The sequence below is a fragment of the Cyprinus carpio genome, chromosome B10 (genome assembly GCF_018340385.1).
Source record: "Cyprinus carpio isolate SPL01 chromosome B10, ASM1834038v1, whole genome shotgun sequence".
Classification (NCBI taxonomy): domain Eukaryota; kingdom Metazoa; phylum Chordata; class Actinopteri; order Cypriniformes; family Cyprinidae; genus Cyprinus; species Cyprinus carpio.
The window spans coordinates 10,558,027-10,580,660 of record NC_056606.1 but is presented as its reverse complement, the minus strand read 5'-3'; the positions used below and the strand labels follow the sequence as shown (position 1 = coordinate 10,580,660).

The window sequence follows — 22,634 nt, the reverse complement described above, 5'->3', positions numbered from 1 at the left end:
AAAATCAAGATTTTGTAAAAGAGCATAATAGGTTCCCTTTAAATGTAACGTTTGTAACATGGTAATTTTTTACATTTATGCATTTGAAACCAGTAAAACAGAAAATAAACTTAATTCAAGCCACATTAATGGAATTGAGCTTTACATTCATCTTATTTTAATTATGTCTCTTCTGGAAAACAAGAAATACAGTTTAAGAATGATTTTTGACCAGTGTGACATTTTGATGCACAGATACAGTAGATGTAGAATGAGAATTTGAGTCTTAATATTACTGTTCATGATTAACAGCTCATTTCTAAGAGAGTAAAGGAATTATGGCACCTTTAGGTACTGACAAAGAGCACTTGGGCTTTATTTACCCTAAAATGATGAGTAAATGCATCAGAATGGGAAACACCCCCATGCCCTCTCGCCTCACTGCCTAATGACATTGCGAATGACAAAAAATGCCTTAATAGCCTCTCTCACACAGCAGCAGAAATTGAATTTGTGGATACTTTGATTAAACCTGACAAGGACAGATTGAGTTTGACCTCTAACAAGAGGGATACACACAAAAGAAGTGTATGTGTGTGTGTGTGTGTGTGTGTGTGTGTGTGTGTGTGTGTGTGTGTGTGTGTGTGTGTGTGTGTGTGTGTGTGTGTGTGTGTGTGTGTGTTTCAGAAGGGGCAGAGGATAAGGAGCAGCAGACAGAAAAGGTAGACATTTACCTCTGTAATTTCTGAGCACTTAAGTGCTGGTGTTGACGTCATGAGCGGGCAAGGCTCCATTACTGTTAGGCTGTCATCCCAGAGAAACAGATTTGCTTTATAGTTACATGTAACACGTCCACCACTGCAAGTACCAGAACCAAACCAGCATGTAAAACCACCTTTCATTCAAGCTTTGTACATTCAGCAGCCTGCGCTACAGTATTTAAAATCTTGCTACTCTGCATTTATCCATGCTTTCAATCTCTCTTTTTGTCAATTCACAATAAAAGATAATCGAATGGACATGGCTGTCATCTCAGGGGACGGTCCCTTGAGGTCACACAATGATGCTGACAAGGTCGTGTCAGGCATACAATACAGGAAGACAGAAGACTGAAGTGTCTGATTGGATTATTGACCTCCAAAAGATTAATACCCATAAAAACTCAGTTGGGTCTTATGATAGAATCGTGGCATTAGAAATTTAATTGTTTTTGAAAAGCTTTAATGGATGTGTCTTAGAGCAAGTACTGTGGTACTCCACACAGTGAATCTAACAAAATAAAAAGAACTGTTGCAGTAGAGAGCAAAGGATAAGAACTAAAGAAAGAATAGAGATAGTGAAGATAAGGACATATTCTCACAGGGATTTAACAAAACAAACAAAGTTCACAGATCAACAATCATGCTGGTCCTGGAACAATATTACAATTAACCGACCAGATTTTTAATGTTCGGGAATTCTTATTTTTCTTTGATTTTGAGGGGTAGCTAATGTTTATGGTTAAGTATAGGAATTTAAAATTGCATTCTTAAAATTAGTCATGCACCAAAAATAATAATAAAATAAAAATTCTTAGTTTTGTCTGAAATAGTTTTGGAGGACTGAAATTAATGACCCAAACAGTGACATTTAATTAGTGTTTCTCCAAAGATGCGTTTTGACCATATCAGTGTTTAGTTTGTGCCATAATGTAGGTAAGCTACAACATAAGACTGGATGCACCTCACCATGACCAAAATGATGCCAGACAAGCAATATGTAAAATATGTTCCGTTAAGGTGACTCGTTGCAGAAGAACTTTACACAAGAACACAACTAATAGCATACTAATAGTTAATTTACCCAAATTTAATAACCAAAACTTTATTTTCAGTATTTGGCTGAATGAAAACTTTTGGTATAAACTGAAACTTGGTACTGTGTTAAAAAAATAAAATAAATAAATAAAAAAACTTTTAGTGCATCACTACTGAAAATAACTAATAATAGGCAAATATACCTCAGCTTAATAGATTATATATCTTTAACCCCCATCAAAAAAGGAAAAAATAATAAATCTTTCATTTCTGTGCAGAAAGTGAAATGGAACATCCAACAATTTTGGGTATTTTTGGAAAGGCAAACTATGAAAAAAAAAAAAAAAAAAAAAAAAATTTGTTGGTTTTGTGCACTTGAAAAAATAAAGCAAACCAAAATTGAATTTAGCCGACTGAATTAAAGACACAAATAGAAAACTGCACTGCAAGCAAGGATTTAAAGAAACAAAAAAACAATAAGAGATGCCTATGGGCTCACATTTAAATATGAATTTCCACAGAATTTTTTAGGAAGAGATAAACTTGGGTAATACATTTTATTACAGATAAACCAAACAGGTAAATTTGGTCTGCCGTGATTACTTTCCAAGTATATGATGCAGTGTTTATGGGGAGGTCCACGGTTTAAGACATCGAAAACCCCCGCAATAGAGACGTCGAAAGAATAAGAAATGGGGTAAGATAAGAAAGAGGACAGACCAAGAGGGAAGATCTGATGAAGGAGGAAGAAATAGAGAGAGGGAAAAGAAGAATGAGAAACGTGAGCGAGATAAGAGGGGAAAAACTGCTGAGAGCTGCAGAGAATGAGAGACAGCAGAGAGAGGGGGGACTGGTGGGGAGTCCTAATAAAGGTTGAGGGAAGCCCTGGTAGTTTGGCCTTAGTCAGGGAGGGGAGTCACAGATGCCCTTGGCTGCTCGCTGAAGCAGCGCCTGTAATTACACTGCACTCTCTTATCATTACGGGGTAAGCTGGCATCTCACAGCTATAAAGCAGCACACCGCACTGTACCAGACGCTCTGTCCAGAACCTCCCACACAAAAAACACCCACAAATACACACTCCTTGCACATACACGAAAGGTTACTTGACAGTTAACCTCTATCGATCATGTGAACACCAGCAGGAAAACAGGGTGTGACTTTTGGCTCTGCTACATTGTGACCGATCAAACCACGCACACATAATTGAACGAACACATGGAGGCTTCGTCTTGGTTATTGCATTTTCTCTCTGACTTTGAGGAGCTGCACTGGGCACTGCCGCATTTTAAATAAACAGCCAGAGCTCTCAATACAGCCGGCTGAAGAGGACATCCCGCTCCGTACAAGAGTCCAACATTACAGTGTGTGTGGTGATATCGCAAGTGGGCAAAAGATAAGCAAGAGACAAAGCTGGAAAGCACCAGCAGGAACATGATTAGAATTACTGCATTTGTATCACTCTAGCTAGTGCAGGGAATATCAATGCTTGACTAATAATGGCAACATTGCTTAAATCTGCTCCCAGTGGGGTTGGTTATACAGAGAGGATTGCTGGTTTAGTGGGGATTGTTGGTTTATATGTTGTATGTTTGCTGTTTATTTCCATAGCATTTGTCAGATTCAGAAAAGCAGAAAAATACCATGTAACAGTACGAGAATCCCTCAGCCAGTCATATTAATTAAAAGTCATCGATGCGTGAGATTAAATTAGACAGAGCTAGGGGTGAAAAGGGGATCACTGTAAACTGGGTGCAGAGATAGAAAGAAAAAGAACTTGAAGATAGCAAATATTTTCTTTTGTGGCTCAAAAATGACACAAACAGTATTGATAATGTGAAATCTGAAACACTGCTCTACTGAAGTATCAATAAAGTGGAAAAATTTGCTTAAAGAGATAAAACAATCAAAATGTACTTTCTTAATACTCATTCCTACTCATGTGTATGATTCAGTAGTACATGTTATACCTAAGCAAAAAAAGGATATATTTATGATTTTCATGAACATGCAGTAGCTTGTCCCACCTCGCAAATGACTTCCCTGTTCTATCAATTCTACCTTTATTTATCCTTTCTTTTATCTTCCCATGTTCACAGAGTACAAAAAGCAGACTCATAAAGCAGACTGTTCCTTCCGCATGCTCTGTTCCTCACAGTGACTGTTTCTGACTCAGAAGCAACAGATCAGGGATTTTTATGAATATTTAAATTTTTATATATTCATAAATGTATTTATTTATATTATTTAATTATTTATACTTGGGCTGTAATGATTTTTGAAATGCAAAGCATTTGTCTCTCAAGTTTTTATCAAAAGTGGGGTTCACCCAAAAATGAAAATTACCCAGTGATTTAATACTTTAAAGCTACACAGTAATGATTAAAAATTGTACAGAGACTATAAATCTGGCAAATGATTAGAAAAGTCAAGTCTCATTTGGTAATCACACATTAGAAAACTGGAGTTTCAAATTTAATCTAATAGATTTTATATTTTCCAAATCTCTAAATAGACATTTTAACACTTCTAAAAGTGAATAACTCCCAAATAGAGTTAAAAAAAAAAAAAAAAAAAAAAAAAAAAAAAAACAACTCCACATAGAGCTAAATTTGACCTCTAGTAAGAAAGGAATAGTGATGCATTCGAACACTAGCCAGAATTAAATTTCCAACACTAGTGTAAAGCTTTCTATGTATTTCTCTGGCTCAGTGTATATTTAAAACTGTAAGGAGGAAATATAACCCATGTAGTATATTGACTTAGAAGCAAAACTACTCATATTCCACACAGCTTGTATGGTAACCTCAAAAAAAAAAAAAAAAAAAAAAAAAAAAAAAAACGTTTAATTAGCAGTGATGGACAGTACAAACACAAAATTGCTTGCACAGAGGACATGATGAAAATGCTGAAGTTTTAAACCTGTTAACATTTAATGATCATTCCTGACCTGTTAAATCAATAACCATCAGAAACGTACCTCTCAGTAACTTTGTTCCTGATGTCTGCCGTGGTGCAACTGTAAAGTACTTCACTGTGTGATGTGCTGGATACAACGTGAGCTTTGAAGAGGTCATCACTGTCCAAAACACTTGCATATTGCTTTTCATTGCCTTCTTGTCCTGTAATTACACTGTAATGTAGAATTTCTGGATACTCTATGTGTGATCCCTACTGCAGAGCAGGAAAGGCTGAAAAGATTTAATACTAGACACAAAGGTCTGAATGTTTGTACAAACCTGTAAAGAATGGTAAAACAACATACACATTCTTTCAAAACGAAAGACTCCATCAATCTACACTTCCATTTGGAAAAAAAATGGTACAATTAAAAAATACCTTCAGTGACCTCAACAAATGCCAAAGGAGAAAATAATTTTATTTATTTATTTAACTAAATAAATAAAGCAAGAAAATGTTTAACATGGTCACTTTCTCCTTGGGCAGACCATATGAGCCATTTATCAACATAAATGCTAGTTATATCCTTGGTATCTTGCATTCTCAAGAAAGATTTTTAAGAGCTTCCTGGGGACCTCCAAAATGCATCAAGATGTTCTGGTTGCATATGATAAAGTACTGAATCAATACATTATAAGTGTACTTCAATAGGTTATGTATAAAGTCATCAGTTCTAATCATGAGCTGATGAGCAGAATCAGGCTTGCTAAATCAATTCCAGGAAATTCATTTGCTAATGAATTGTTCAACACTGTTCATGCTGTACGTTTGCTTGTATGTTTCTGTGCACACTCATAATAAAGCCTAGGCTACACAGATTTCTAACCCTTGTTTTGCTTTATACATCTTTATACATTCAATTCAGATTTCAAACTTAACTTGTGCCGCTGCTGAAAAGTGTTGCATCAAACACTTACAGTAAGCAAACAGCCAAAAAATAATAATAATAATTTGTGGACTTTTTAGCCCTTTGTTAAAATCTTTGCCCATTCAATGACCTGAATCAATACTACTTACATGAATGATGTTAATAAAATTAAATGTTGTTAGTAATATAGATTTGCACTGGAGCAAAAGAAGTGTAGGCTACTTGTTGATGCTACATTGCTTCATTTGAAAATAAGAACATGCATTTCTCAATAATTATTTTAAAATGTATAAAAGGGAGAAATTCCAGTTTGTCTACACAGTCAATATGCAACTGTTAGTGCCCAAGCAACAACATTGTACCATATTTGGGATAATTCCTCTTAAAATACTGTTTTAGCCAACCAAACACATTGGACATACATAAAATTGCATTAAAAAGACCAATGGTTTGTCTGACAGTAATAAAATGGCAGATGGGAACAACTGTCATTCAAGTGAGATTCATCCATAATGCGAAGTGAAGAAGAGCTAAACTGAAGTGTAAAAGTTGTAATGTGTGTAACATATTCTAGGAAGGGATGAAGAGATAAAGATAAAAGCCTGATAGGGAACATGTATGCAGTAGATTAACACAACATTATGTAACTTGGTATAATGTGCACTGTTATACCCAACTGAAAAAAAGGCTGGCATTTGGAACACAAACGTGCTGCCAAAAGGATAGTTCACTTAAAAATAACTTGCCTTAATATTGTTCTAAATCTAAACCAGTTTGGATTTTTCTACCATATTTTGCAAAATTGTAGCATTGTTCATTTCTTTACAGATAAAATGAATTGGGACTGAGCATTTCAAGCTTCAGAAAGGACACAACTCCTACAATGCATTCAATAAATAGTTTTGTGAGAAACAGACATCATTCATTGATTCATGAACAAATTATATAGCTTCAGAATGCAATGGCTCTGTTATGATTTTTGTGGAACTTTTCATCCTTGAAAGCATCAGCACGGCGTCATTGTAATGTAAAAGAGCAACCACAGTTCTTTAAAATGTTTCCTTTCTTTTCAACGAAAGAAAGAAAATCATATGTGTTTGGAACTGCAAGATAACTGTGCAGAGATGAGAAGCTAAAAGACAAATAATGACAGATAAAATAAATCCAACATAAACAGAATTCAAGCATTTATTTCTCCAGTAGCAGCTTCCAGTCGCTTTGCTAAATCCTGGCAAACAGTATTTTATCCAGTGCATGTGAGTCTGAATGAGAGAGAGAGGATAAAAGCTGGTGGCTGGTCCTCACAGGCAGGATTCGGCACAGCACACCAGCCGTCGCTTGCTGTATCTCCAGCATGGAGTTGGCAGCAGCTCAGTGATTTCTGACAAAATTACCATCTGTAACAGCCTGGAACTGGACACTGCACACTACCACTCCCCACACACACCTCACCTCCACCGGATAAACAGCACCCAGGGGGGAAATCAGAGCGGGCACTTGCTTTCTTTTCTCTTTTTCTAAGATTTTTACACAGAGGGGGATCTCTTTTTCATACAGTTCTTTGTAAGCCAGTTCCCAGAATAGCACCTTTCAAATCTCTTTTTCTTCTTTTTCTCCCTTTGTCATTAGTTTAAAAATTCAAAATGCATATAAGCGCTATAATACCTGGTTAGCCAATCATATAAGCCGTAAATGCCATGTGACTACATACTCTCAAGCTGCAGGAACATGGCATGGTGTCTAACCACGCAAATCCAAACACTCTAGTATCAATATATACCAAAAGCAACCCACCAGTTACTTGTGTTCCTACGCAGGACTAAATTAGTACAAAATGTCATGCTGCATTAAATGCTGCTAAACACCATGTTGGCGTGTGGATGTGTGTGATCTGTCGCTTTGCTTTGTCATGCTGGTTTTTGGATGTGGTGTTGAAGAGCCATGATAGCCGTGGTTCCTGCTGTTTAACAGTAGTGTGGGTTTGGTATTTGCAACCCGGTGCTTTATGTTGATACTCCAAAGTGAATCATCAGTGTGGCCGTTCCAGCGGAGGGCAGCTGAGATTCTGATTAGCCCTGTCATGCTTCAGCTGTCTATCAAATGAGGCTGTTAGTGTATACTTTATGCCTGTCCAATACATATAGAGCCATCTTCTCTAATGAAATTATGTCATGTGCATCCCCTCCCCCCACCTCGCTTGACAAATAATCACTTGCTTTTCCTTTTGGTTGGATAATGCATTATGTTATTACAGCATATGGGTAAGTGAAAGAGATATGGTGGAGGAAGAGTAAAAGACCAATGGAAATTAAAAAGAATTTTGTAATCATGAATGTTCCTGTAAATGACCAGGCAAATGAATGGGAAACACAGAATTGCGAGGTTATGATGTCCAGATGAAAGACGATGGAAAGCAGCTCTGCAATATTTTGTTGGGAATGGTATTGCAAAGTAATTCTATTGCAGTATTTTAGTAATATTTATTATATATAACAGAGCTTATAGTCAGCTAATGTAAAGCTAATGACTCACCCTTTGTGGTTTGCTTTATACAAATTCATTATTTTCTAGGTAGCATTCATAAATAAATAATTTAGGGTGTGTAATGTGATGCAGGTGTATTCCCTTTTGCTTATCCACTTGTACAACAGAAAAAAAAGCTTTTTCTTTTTGTACATTGTTTATTTGTTTTGCCTACTTTTTTAACATATATATGTAATAATAGAGTGTTGTCCCAGGGTTTGACATTTATTAAAGATGACATGCCTTTTTGTTTAAGATTTACTTTTCCTGTTTTTGCCTCTATTAAGATCGGACAGTATTTTAGACAGGAAGTGAAGTGGGAGAGAGGAAAAAATATATTTTTTTTATTTATAAAAGACACGTTAAAACTGTCCAGGAAACATATATTTTTGATTCTTTTCAAATGTTGTTTTGTATAGATTGTGTAGTAATCTTAAAATATAAAAATCCATTATAAAAAATAAAAATAAAAAAAAGAATAACTTAATAAAATTTAAAAAAAAAAAATGTGGAATACAAAAAAAAAAAAATCCAAAAAATATGACCCTGGTGGAAATGTACTGGAAATGTTCTGTATGTGCATTGACTGTTGGACATTTTAGTGGACAGATAAAACATTGGAAGTATTAAAAGTGTGTTTTATTTTGTACTGCACAGGATCCAAAGTGCCTATAGTTGAAAAACACCCAACACACCTGACCGCTCAATTCAGAAGTATGAGCTTTTCATTGGTTCTTGAATGCAGAATAATTTCCTATTCCTACCCATGCTTCTTGCTGATCTCAGATCAGAGATAATACCGCGGCAGCAAAACTAACACACAATCACACACACACACAAACCTGAGCTTTGTAACCTCTTTGTGTCAGTGGAATTTTTATCAGGATTTGCGTGGGTGAAATCAATACGAGCTTTTACCAGGTCTTGGGAAAAGTTCAGCAGATTCTACCACAGTCCTCTGCACTGCTAAAGGTGACGTGACAGCAAAGAGAAATAAAAGGCCACACACACTCCAGAACACACAATCACTGTACAAGTGAGAAAAGATCTTCATATCCAATTGTGATTGGATCGCCCGATTAAGCTTTAGATACAAAGCAGTTCATTTTGAGTTTGACATGATGAAGCATGCAAATTTGAGACTGGCTGTCTTTTTAACCCACCGGCTTGACATTTATACAATACAAACCTTTAACTAATATCCTTCGCAGTGGAAACTCATAACAAGCCAGCCTTCCCCTCCAGTTAATCATTTTTAAATTACCCTTTTCCTTGAGAGATTTCTTTCATTTGAATTTCACTGTGGGGGACGAATCAGCTGGTCCTAAGAAACTGTTCTTAGTGTGGTCACTATTAACCACAGCTACTAGTCTGTTTACAAGCAACTTTCTGTTTAGCTTCCCTTTCACTTGTTTCGAAAATGAACACAAAGTAGGCCGGAGGGACTGTGCTGATAAAACATTCAGCTTTTGTTCTTCTCCTCTAGTCTCATAAATAAACGTGCAATGCGAGTAAATCTTTTATAGAGTAGCAAACACATTTTATTTGCCAAAGTCCTGTAGTGACCAAAACTTCTCCAAAAATAAAGATGAGGTGAGTGTCAATACAATGCTATGAGATGAACAGTGAACCGTTAAGAGTATAGCAGTCAGAGGGAAAAAGAGAGCAAACACTGTCTTCAAGCAGTTTTACATGAGCAAGTTTAAATGTCAAGTGAGTTGTGCATATTAAATGTTCATGACTAATGCATTATCTGGAATATATTTCTGGAGGCCTGAGAAAGGTGGTCTATTCTGATCTGACCCTTCAGGTCTTTGAGGCATCTTCGTGTGCAGAAGAAACAGCTGTGCTCTGGATAGCGATGCTAAATTAGTTCAGTTGTTCTCAACTGGTGAAGAAATGGGTCACAGGTCTGTGCTTTTGCCATTTTGCACAGCAGGGAAACATGCAAAAAACCTAGCATGGCAAATAAAAACTAGACTTATGAACTTTTAAATGAGATATCTTTTTGTTGTTGACATCAAAATTGAGAATCCAACCAAATTCTGAAATTCATCTGCCACCTGGTAGAAGCTAGTGAAATTAGGCCAACATAGACATGTTGTTTGATACAATCCTTTATCTCTGAAAGAAGAAAAAATTGCAAACATACCAAAATGCATTAAGTTTGCTTGCATGGAGAATAGACATGGCTGGTTTGTGTTGCTGAGAGACATTTAGTTACTAAATATAAATGCATCATTCATTCATTCATTCATCAAACAAAACCAGTTGAGAGCCACTGAATTAATCATAGATGAAAGATGTAATTAATTAATGCAATTCAGACATATTCTTGTTATAATTCACTCTAATTAAATTTACCTTTTAGCTATCAATATGCTTACGTGTTCATGTTTAGGGGAAAAATGTATGAGTTTCATTGCATTCAATGACAAAATATCAATCCAACTGGCAGCTGCAACTGCAAGCAAATTTTCTAATAGCTAACTTTTCCTAGTCGTTTTTGCAATTACTTTAAACCAACTGGTCCCTGGGTGATTTTTAATGGATGTATAAAATCAGTTCCCCTCAAGGTGTCCTAGCAGAGTAGCCACAGGTATTAATAGTTAATGTGATGAAATGCATGTTCCAAAAAGGTTTGACTACCAGAAAGTGTTGCAGTACATATATATATATATAATGTTGTATAATAATGTTGTATAATTTTAAACCTATACACCTCTTGTTGTTAAATGTTTTTTTCTAGTTGTAGAGTGTTGTGCCAACTTTCTAAGTTTCTATAAAAAATAATGGGTTAATTAAACAAAGGATTTAATATTTTGCTAACACAATAGTAATTAATATTGTGATATTATTTTTTTTCTCCTTTCATAGCAAACCTGAAATTTCAGCATCATTACTCCAGTCTTCAGTGTCACATGATCCTTCAGAAATCAATGCAATATGATATGCTCAAGAAACATTTCTTATTATTATCAATGTTGAAAAGAGTTTTTGCTATGTAATATTTTTGTAGAAACCGTGATACATTGTTTGTCAGGATTCTTTGATGAATAGAAAGTTCAAAAGAACAGCATTTATAAACGTGCCCTGTCACTTTTGAGCAATTTAATGAGTCTTTTGAATAAAAGCATTCATTTTTCTCAACAACAACAAAAAAAAGCTTACTGACCTATTTGAACATTAGTATATTTGATGCATATAAACTGTTTTCTTCTGTGTTTTAATATATGTTTACATAAGGAAGTTTGAACTGAATTCCCTGTCATACTAAAAATGTCCAAAATATGGAAGCATGACCTGGGCAACATAAGTAGCTGCTGATAATGAATAGACTCTGCGTAAGCTTTAATGAAGTTGTGCCTGTATAGGTCAAGCTGTGATGCTTTCTCCCTGGACTAACACTGTGTCCCTGTGATTTTGTTTTCTCTTTGCAGAGCCACAGCTAAAAGGCATCGTCACCCGTCTGTACAGCCAGCACGGCTACTACCTGCAGATGCTGCCGGATGGCACCATGGACGGCACAAGGGACGAGAACAGCTGCTTCTGTAAGCGTGGGTTCTTTCTCACTCGCTATTCACGGCTAACAGGCACAATGTGACCTCTGGTTGGGTCAGCTGTAGAAACTATTGAGGTGTGTCTGCTTGTGTCCGTCCCTGTGACCGCTAGACAGACATAAAATGAACATCTGTTGTTCATGACGTTCATTTCTTAAGTCTCCTCACGTACATGTTCTGTCTGTGTGTTATAATTAATTTGAGAGCCCAGTGTTGGCATATGTCCGGTATGTCAGGCCTAAGGCCAGGTGTGTAACACTTAGCCCATGGTCACTGGTGCCAATATAGGGGATTCACACTTAGCAATATGATTGAAGATCACATGCCATAGCATTAATATTTGTCTGGACTAGAATTAAGGGACCTAGCCAAAGCAGATAATTAGAAGAGGATGTTCACATTTTCTTGTGGTTGTTGTTTTAACACTGTCCAAGCTGACATTATAAAGTATGTCATTCAAACTGCAAAAACAAAATGTCTGTAATCAATACACAGTGGTGTTTCATCATTGAATGAAACTGCATTTTTGAAAGAATCTGCATTTTTATATAAATAGTTTAAGTGAATGATTCAGTAACACATTCAATGACCCATTAATTAAAGGATGAGTCCACTTCCAGAATAAAAAATTCTGGATAATTTACTCACCCCCATGTCATCCAAGATGTTAATGTCTGTCTTTCTTCAGTCACAAAGAAATTAAGTTTTTTTTTTTAGGGAAAACATTCCAGGATTTTTCTCCATATAGTGGATTTCAATGGTGGCCAATGATTTCAAGGTCAAAAATGCCTTTTTATTGCAGCTTCAATGAGCTGTACATGATCCAAGCATAGGAATAAGGGCCTTATCTAGTGAAACGATCAGCCATTTTCTTTTAAAAAAATCTATATATAATTAATTTTTAACTATTTCATATTTAAATATAAAATAATTTATTAAAAAAAAAAGAAATATAAAAAAATGAAAAAGAAAATTTTACTATTGTTTATGCAACTGATATGCTTATTCTTACCCTCATGTTGTTCCAAACCTGTAAGACCTTTGTTCATCTTCGGAACACAAATTAAGATATTTTTGATGAAATCCGAGAGCTTTCTGACCCTGCATAGACAGCAACACAACTACCACATTCAAGGTCCATTATGGTATTAAGGACAGTGTTAAAATAGTCCATGTGACATCAGTGGTTCAACCTGAATTTTATGAAGCTACGAGAATAATTTTTGTGCACAAAGAAAACTAAAATAACTTTATTCAACAATTTCTCCTCTTCCATGTTGGTCTTTGAGAGTACCATGACACGTGTGTGCATTTCTGGGCATAGTAGTTAGTAGTTGCATTATTGTCTATGGAGGTTCAGAAAGCTCTCGGATTTCATCTGAAATATCTTAATTTGTGTTCCGAAGATGAAGGAAGGTGTTACAGGTTTGGAAAGATGATTAAATGGATGCTCAGAATTAATTAATTTTTAATTAGAGTTGCCTGTTTGTCTCTTGCGAGCAACCACTTGTGATGCAACAAAGTTGAACAGAGTTTTACTGTATGTAAATGAGGAATCATGCACCACAGTGGCCACCAATGAGAGTGTGACAGTGGAAGTCAGGTCATTTTTCCTGTAGTTCAGTGTAGAACACCTATTACCAACTGACAGCATCACAACTTCACAAACACAAATTCAGAGTGGATGTACCTTAAGCAAACAAAAAAAAAAAAAAAAAACACATTAAAACATATATTTTTAACAGTGTAGAGTATTCTGGAGTCAACCAAAGATTGCATTTCGGGAAGTCAGTTCTTCTGTACAAGTTCAGCCTGAGGCCTCAGTGGTACAAAGTTGTATTTTATGTTGAGTCACCATAACATGCTGTTCATGAAGGGGAAGAGACAGTAAAGCAGAGAGAATAATATTCCAGCGAGAGCAGACATGTGATGCGTCATGAATTCTTGTGCCTTTTGTGCTCTATGTGAGTTTTTTTTTTTTTGAGTGTGCGAGTAACAGATTGAGAAGTATTTTATTAGGATGGCAGTTGTCACTGTGCACAAGTGTAGCACATTCCTGCCTGGGTTGTCAGGGACTAGCTTACATGTAATGCTTGTCTACTGAAATGACTGTCACACAGATTAAATAACCATATGACTGTGGCATCACATGAACATTGTAACAGGGCAATCTTATGTGAATCCTAAACACTTCATGCCCAATGAGGTGAATTTGATGGTGCTAAATTGTTACTGTCTGACACCAATTAGATACTGTCATATATCTGTCAAACTCCAGTGGGAAATCTCACTGTAGACTAATTGCAGAAATATTTACCTAGTGTCCCTCAGCCTGTATGGTAATATCTCTCTCCCTCTTATTTTGCATGGTTTTATCTTCTGCTATCTCTCAGAAGCATTAACTGTGTGATGTTCCATGAATGATCCATATCAAACACAATCCATCTTTCTATCAAGGGCAACAGACGTAGGACAGATAGTCCCTCCTGTATGCCTTCCCCCACCTCATGCCATTATCTTTTCCATCCCTGTCAGTTTTACATCCGCTCTTGTGTGTCGCTCTCATCTTCATCTCTGTTATCCTGTTTCATCCTATGTCATGATGTCCCTAGTCTCGCAAAGCCAGAGTTTTGACTCAAGGCAAAAAGTCTGGTTGTCATTGAAGCTTATTCTACCCAAGAACCGCCCACTTAGAAAGGAAAAAAACTGTTTGACTGACATCTAAAACATCCAAACACTGTTTCTACCTGGATATTCCATTCTCTCTGACACCTGACACATTTTGAGTGTTTAATCTATTTCTCTGATTTCATCCCACAGCACAGTTCAACTTGATTCCTGTGGGTCTGCGGATAGTGGCGATTCAGGGAGCGAAGACTGGCTTCTACCTGGGCATGAACAGCGAGGGATACCTCTACACCTCCGTAAGTGACTGAATGCTCTTTTAAGGATTGATGATTATCATAATTAGAATCATTATGCCAGTGTCCTCCATGTGTCTCCACAATAATGATTCACAGATAATTGACGATGTGCAGCTTTTTGAGGGGTAAATAATTATGCATGAGTGTTTAATTACTCTCCTTATAATAAAGAGTATGGTCAAACAGAGTGGTGTGAAAGAGGATGACGTTATTAGGATGATGCGGACTCTGTCATAGGTTCTAAAAACCGCAGGCTTTGTTTATAGCACAAAATTACCCATTTTGGACCTAGCAGTGAAGCTCTTGGATGCTCTCCATGGTTCTGAATTGTCAGGTTACTCTCCATGGTGCTGAACTTCTCTGGCTATATCAAAGTGTCCAATCCTGTTTACAGAGGGCCACCTTCCTGCAGAGTTTACCTAATTAAACATATCTAAACCAGGTAAACAAGGTTTTTAGGACAGGTTTGTGCTAAACTCTGCAGGAAGACAGGAATTGTTTAGGTTCTCTCCATTGCCATTATTTTTTTGTGATCTTGTTGCCTTTTTCCAGATTTAAGAGTTCTAATGTCACAACGGCAAATATAATGGTTCAGTATGCAGTTTTATATACACTACTGTTGAAAAGTTTGAGGTTTTAATAAATGTGTTTAAAAGAAGTCTCTTATGTTCACCAAGAATACATGTATTTAATAAAAATACAGTAAAAACAGTAATACTGTGAAATATTATTACAATTTAAAATAACTGTTTTCTATTTTAATATATCTTAAAAATGAAATGTATTCCTGTGATGCAAAGCTTAATTTTCAACATCCATTATTTCAGTATTTAGGCTTACATGAACCTTCAGAAATCATTCTAATATGTGATTTGGTGCTCAAGAAACATTTCCTATTATTATCAATGTTGATATTGTGGAAACTGTTATACATTTTCAGGATTCACTGCTGAATAGAAAGTCCAAAAGAAGATAATTTATTTAAAGTGAAGTCTTTTGTAAAATTATATAATGATAATGTCACTTTACTGTCACTTTTAATCAATTTAATGCATCCTCACTGAATAAAATGATTAATTATTTAAAGGGGTCATGATGCTGCTAAAATGAACATTATTTTGTGTATTTGGTGTAATGAAATGTATTTATGCGGTTTAAGGTAAAAAAAAAAACACATTATTATACTGTACATTATTGTTTACTCCTCTATGCCCCGCCTTCTGAAATGCGTCGATTTTCACAAAGCTCATCTCTCTGAAAAGTGAGGTGTGCTGTGATTGGCCAGCTATCCAGTGCGTTGTGATTGGCCGAATGCCTCAAGCATGAGACGGAAATGTTATGCCTCTTAACATATTGTGAAGCCTTGTCTGGCCGGTGCGATGAGACATAAACATAAAACCCATTATAAACGTGATATAAACATGATTTTTAGTCGTGTCTTCTTTTGGAAGGCAAAAACAAAGTAGTTTCGGATTCTACGAAGGAGCATTCCTTGGGCTTGCAGAAACCACATGTGACGACCCTGGGCTGGACAATGCTTCCTGCTGAAAGCCGATTCTGCGATCCACAGTGCAAAGTTGATGTATTTCCTCAGCGACCAGCACGGATCAGCTCCAGGCATGACGAAGCGGATATCGTCCTCTTTTGGAAGGCCAAACAAAGTAGTTTCGCTTTCACAGTGAAACACACAGTGTCTATACGACATGGCGGCGGCGGCAACAACAATACTACAACATATACAGTATATATATACATATACTGTATATATGTATATATATATATATATATATATAGACAGCAATTTTGAATGGTACTGTATTTTGCCACAAAGTATTTTTTTTTTTTAATTATATTAAAATCCAAAAAGTTACACAGTCTTTTTTTTTTTTTTTTACAAATCTCTTGTGGTTCTGGATACATTTTGAACCCTTTGTTAAGCATACCAGAAAACCTATAGCCATACTGGATATGTGGCGTTAATGTTCCAAAAGGTCAAGCTTTCCCATAAAAATAAAAACAGTAACAAAGGATTAGGCCATGCAGTGTGACCAATTACCCAAATTGTGCTTGAAGTGGAGGAGAGTGGAAAGCAGCAGCATTAGCAGGCAAGGTGGAGCAGATATTTAGACTGTGTCACAGCTAGAGCAGGATAAAGAGAACAGAGAGCATGATGAGACAGCTCGCAGAGAGAGATATTGAGTGTGTGTTTGTTAAGCTGTACATATGTGTGTGTGAGCTTGCATCCCAGAGCTGCCGATTAGAATGGGGGATGAGAGAGCTTTTGTCTCCTGCCTCTCTGTGAACTGAGAAATGAGGGGATTTTCTTCTCAGAAGTGGAGAGAGGCATTTCTTTCAAAGGCAAATGACTTTAATTCAGAGCCTGCATTGCTTACCGATGCGCTGCAAGCTTTGGGACATCCTGTCCTGTGTCTGCTATCCTAAAATGTCCCTCCTCCCCCTGTCTTAAGTCTGGTCTGTCCGTCCTGTCCCTGTCATTTTCACCATTCCCTTTCATTCGGACTCGTCCTTAACAGCTTTGTCCTTTCCTTGCTACCGTAACCATCTGAATTTGTCCTCTCTGTGCCCTATTTCAGTCTTTGGCACTCAAACAAACATAATTTTTTGCTTCCAGTCGTATCACAGAACATTACGTTGAATTCTGGGTAAATTATGTGCAATGGGATGGTTTATTTTAATCAATGTCAGAGGGGTTACATAAGCAGATTAATTTAGGAATTATATTTATGTTTTTTATCAATGCCGCTTAACTGGCATCTGGACGCAGGAAATCAGGGAAATTATTTTGTTATATCACCAGTCTGTGTATAAGATTAAGCATAAGGTTTATATGCAAGTGCAAGTGTGTGTATGATAACCATCGGCTTAGAGAGAGTGTGTGTAACTGAACAGACAAATATGTGAGACTCAGAGAACACAGCCAATGGGGAAACACCTCACTCCCCAGGGCATTTTTCTCCTCCGCATGCTCCTGTCCCCTCCCGTCCTCTCCTTACTGCAGTTAAAGAGAAGGTCATTCATAATATGCCACTATATTGTCAAGCTGTGTAAGTATCTCATTGTAATAAGCTCACGTAAATTAGACGAGCTGCCTCAGGGATTGTGCTCTTCTGCCATATAATGGATTTCATACATCCCCTTGGGCAGACATTCCTCATGTCCTCATGCAGCGTTTGGTGCAAAGCCTATAATGACCATTAAGGTTTAAAATGCACCATCGGATCTAAAAGGGGCAATTCAGATGCATGATTTAAAAGGTTAAAATCCACAAAATGACAATATGCTTTTTGAAAATGGCACATCTAAAAAAAAAACTTAAGTGTAAGACTTTTCATAGCTATCTTAAAGTACTATCCTTTTTTTCTATTTAGAATTTAATGCTGGACATCGCCTGTAAGGAACAGATGTTTAATGGTAATGTTTACCTTAATTCATTTATTTTACTGTTAACAGCCAAAGCAACATTTTGAAGCCCTTATCATCGAAATCTGATGAAAATTGTCTATGATGGTTATTTGCATCCACTAATGTAATTAGAAATCACATCATTTAATAGAATATTTATACATTAGTTTAACTCGCTGTTTAATGGAATAGAAACAATATAACAAAGGCCTGAGAGAAAAAAGGAAAAGTAAAATAGAAAATGTCTGGAAAAGTAATTTAATGGAATCTTAAAATTCATGATCCAAAAATTTTTCAGCAGCTAAGTATTTCTCTTGTGTTAAGCAAAACCTGCTTGTAAACAAATCATTCTATGATTATTTTCTGTTAATTGATCAAATGGTTCACAAAAAGGCCTGAATGTTTATGTCAATTCTGTCATAATCATTTCAAATATTAGATTTTCTTTTTTCTTCTGGAAACAAAAGGAGATATTTAAAGTATTTTTACGGTATAAAACACCACCCATTTTCATTGCATGGAAAATAGCAGTTCGAAAACATATCCTTTTGTTTTTCACAAAAGAAAGAAAGTCTCATGGTTTGGAACAACATGATGATGAGTGAATGATGAAAGAATTTACATTTCTGGCTAAACTATTCCATTTCCAAGTTCAAACCATACAGAGATCAGCACTGAGCTAAAAGCTTTTCTGGAGCCTTCATTGTTCTGCATGTTTAATTATCCAGGCACTAGCTGTGTGTGTGTGTGTGTGTGTGTGTGTGCTTGGCACAGTAGCCCTGGAGAGCATTGGGGAACGGACTGCTGAGGGAACCTCCACGCTATTGGTCTACAGTAGAGGGGGTTGTGTGGGCATCAGGATCTGCGATATACCTGTTGTGAAGTTAAGAAAATGGTTTCTAGATAAAAATAGAGCCGGTCCCATCCTGACCCATTTTATAGACAATATGCTCTGGAAAAACCCTCCTGGGCTGAACGAGAGAGGGTGAGAAAGAGAGCACGAGAAAGATATGGGGAGTGGGAGGCGCTGACACAGTTGTAAGGTTCTTGACAGAAATAGTTGTGGGCCTGTTGCCATGATCAGTCATTATTCAGGCGACACAGGCTTCGATTTAAAACTCCTCGCTCCAAACAAAGTTTCCACCAAATAACTTGTGGTGCAATACCATTGTCTGAGCACAATAGGTGCATGTGTGGGTGTGTGTGATTGTGTGACCTCAGACAAAACGTGTGTAATGTGTGTTGTGGTGCCTTTATCTTAGGTTTGATAAATGGTTTCTATAGTCTCTCTCCTCCACAGATGGTATTGAGATTCAAAATGCTCCTGTCACTGAGATGCAATCACACCCATCACACTGCAGACTCAAAGAGATGTAGTTTCTAAAGGCAAATGAAATGCCAGAGACTTACTGAATCCAAACTAGAACATGCAGTTGCTTCCAAACACACCTCATTCCCAGCATTCCCGCACAAGCTGGCGAGGGACGGGGAGAGAGAGCAAGAGAGAAACAGAAGTGTAAGTGGTTCAGTAATCTTCTCTTTTTCCCTTGCAGGTAATGAACTGCAGATTGTAGCTGTTCATCCCCATAAACCCTCTGCGGCATTTTAAGCTGCCTCCATTTCCCATAAGCCTCCTTATGAACCCTAGTACCCTTCAGTTGAGAATCTTGTTATTCTGTGGCCTCTCTGTCTTTGCCCAAGGTAATCTTATTAGTATTCCTACAGATTTTTAAACATGTTGATAGACAGTAATATGTAAAATATCATGTAAATTAAATTTAGTGAAGTTCAAAAAGGAGAGGAGCTCACACAAAAAAATTATACATATATATATATATATATATATATATATATATATATATATATATATACTGTATATATATAATACATTCAAAAGTTTGGGGTTGGTAAGACTTTATTTTATTATTATTATTGAATGTTTTTGAACTAAGGCTCTTGTGGCCTACAAGGCTGCATTTATTTGATCAAAAACAGTAAAACTGTAATATTTAAACATTTTATTACAATTTTAAATTGTATGTAATTGTACGTCTTAAAATGAATGTAGCTGAATTTTCATCCTCAATACTCTAGTCTTCAGTGCCATATGATCCTTCAGAAATCATTCTGATATGCTGATTTGATGCTCAAGAGACATTTCTTATCATTATCAATTATTATCAAAGATTTTGCAACATTACTGTTACTTTCGGTCAATTTAATGCATCCTTAAAAAGTAAATAATAGGCATTATTCTGACAGTTATTTGTAGTAGACTACACTTGCATGTCCTGTATTAAAATGGATATTTTGATTTAACCAACATTATATTCATCACACTGGAAACTGAAAGATCGAGTTGAGTGCACTGCACAGTGGGATACAGTATCTCATGCTGTGTTCTGATTTTATACCACACATTTTGGAAAATCTAGTTCATCCCAGCAATCTATGCATACAGAAAGTGCACATATAGACCTTATGCATCAGAGAAACAAGCATGCAGCCATCTTTAGAATTTTGTCTTTGAACTTCCATTTTTATGTTAGTACTATAGCACTGCTGTTGAAGAGCAATTAGCTGGGGAAGGGGATTTACTTATTGTAGAGTTAACGAAAGTTATCATGCATTTTAATGTTCGTAACAGATGGATGTCAGAGCAAATGTCAGCAGACCAGAAAGATTTGAAAAACGAGCAGTTCATTCATAAATTCATACAACCTTACCCTCACGCTGTAGAAATGCAAAAGGAAGACAGAAGTGCAGTGCTAAAAAAGGGACGGAGCTTCTCTAAAAACTTGCATAAAAAGCATTTGCATATTCTATGCATTTCACACATTACAGATTCATATGTGTCATAGGTTTCACAACAGTTCTAATCAATCTTTACACGCACAACAGAACGAAAACATCAAGTCAAATTAGGTAAATGGGTTAACTAATCAATATGATGGTGTTTAATAATTAATCTTGTTTATTGTAAATACAGTTTAAACAACCAACTCGATTAATATTTGAACCTCAAAAGATTGGTAAACATTTGTACATCTCTAAAGTTGACAGTTTAGATGCTGTCACACCTTGATATTGTAAATGTACATGTGCTAGATTCAAACTTTACATACAAATAAAAATGAGATCCCATTACTTTGCCACATGCTTATTAGTAAAACTTCCTCGCTGTCAGCCCTGTTCCAGATCATTCATTAAAACAGGAGATGCCATCTAACATCCCATAACATGAATCTTGTTGACAGGGACCCTCCATTTATCACTCAAAACAAAGATAAATGCCATCAGCAATCTGGAATAGCCCCGCCCGCCCTCACCAGCTGCACGACCATCAGTAAACGTCACCATAGGCAGAGCGTAAATGGATTACGACCTCGCCTGTATTCGTTCATCCATCCATTGATGTTTCCTAATGCAGCCCTGCATGCTTTATAGACTTATGTAATGTTGTATGCCACTGAACATCTGCTGAACACACAAACTTACATCAGTGAATGCTTCTTCCCACACATGTATGTATAAGTAGTAAGACGCATTAAACGTATGTACTGTACACATATGCGCTCAAGTGCAAGGATTAACTGAGGCATAAACATATTGGGCCACAAACAAACACAAATGCACACACAAGCTCTCACTCATGAAATGTAAGCACCATTAAGGAGCTTTATGTTTAGATATGATCATAGGCGAGACTGGCCCCAAATGACAAATACAGACAGAGATTATGGCACCACTGGGGCCACTTTTGGTCAGACAGCATCAGATCTGCTGTGGAAACCAAATAGTGAGGGTTCAGCCTGGTTAGCATGGTCCAGTTAGCCCAAAGCATGGAAACAAGTTAGCATTTTTGCACTTCTAGTACCATTGTTCTGAAGTCAAAGGGTTTTTTTCAAATGGGTCTTTGGTTCAGTGCCTAAAATAAGGTCTGTTATTAGTACAAGCTCAAAATATTTGCATGTTTTATTCTACAACATACCTACATGTGATTTTTTTTAAAAGCTATTACTTGTCTTGAAAACAACCCAGGCTCATGCGAAATACGTGCCTCTAAATACATTTCTGCAGTACCATTATAACATTCCTTTACTGCACGTTTCACTGCAGTTTCAATGTGAAACGTCCAGTGAGTGGTGCTAAAACGCGGGTTCAATACATGATCCTGGCATGTTTTTGTTACGTTGATATAGGCACGTATTGCTGTGTTTGTATTATGTTGCTTCAGGTACATATTGCAGTGGTTCATAATTCAAATATCCATGGAGTGTCGCTAAAAGTTAATGCTCTACCGTGTTGAAAATATCCCCTACACAAAACGCAACCCTAAACCTACCCGATAGTGTTAACAAATGCAAAAGTGATATAAAAATGCAGCAGTGCTATTTTAACTTTCTTTTGAGCTGTTTTGTTGTTTCACGGGGTTCGTATCGAAGCTCTTCAACACCTAAGTGCAACGCGGTATCGTGTGAGCTATCAAGTAAACCAACTGAATTAGAAAACTCATGCATATGAAGCTGTATATATGAGACGCTAACCTTCAAATGCATCATTTTTCAAATCTTGCAGCATGTTAAAATTGTTTTGAATT

General features: G+C 36.6%; 1 protein-coding gene across 1 annotated transcript in view; it reads left to right on the top strand.

Annotated features, from left to right (window-relative positions):
- fgf11b (fibroblast growth factor 11b) overlaps window positions 1–22,634 on the top strand; it is a 42,011-nt gene that overhangs the window by 7,849 nt on the left and 11,528 nt on the right. Inside the window, exons 2-3 of the mRNA XM_019088742.2 lie at window positions 11,568–11,678; window positions 14,508–14,611. Coding sequence (XP_018944287.1) covers window positions 11,568–11,678; window positions 14,508–14,611 — 215 coding nt within the window. The remainder of the gene's footprint in view (window positions 1–11,567; window positions 11,679–14,507; window positions 14,612–22,634) is intronic.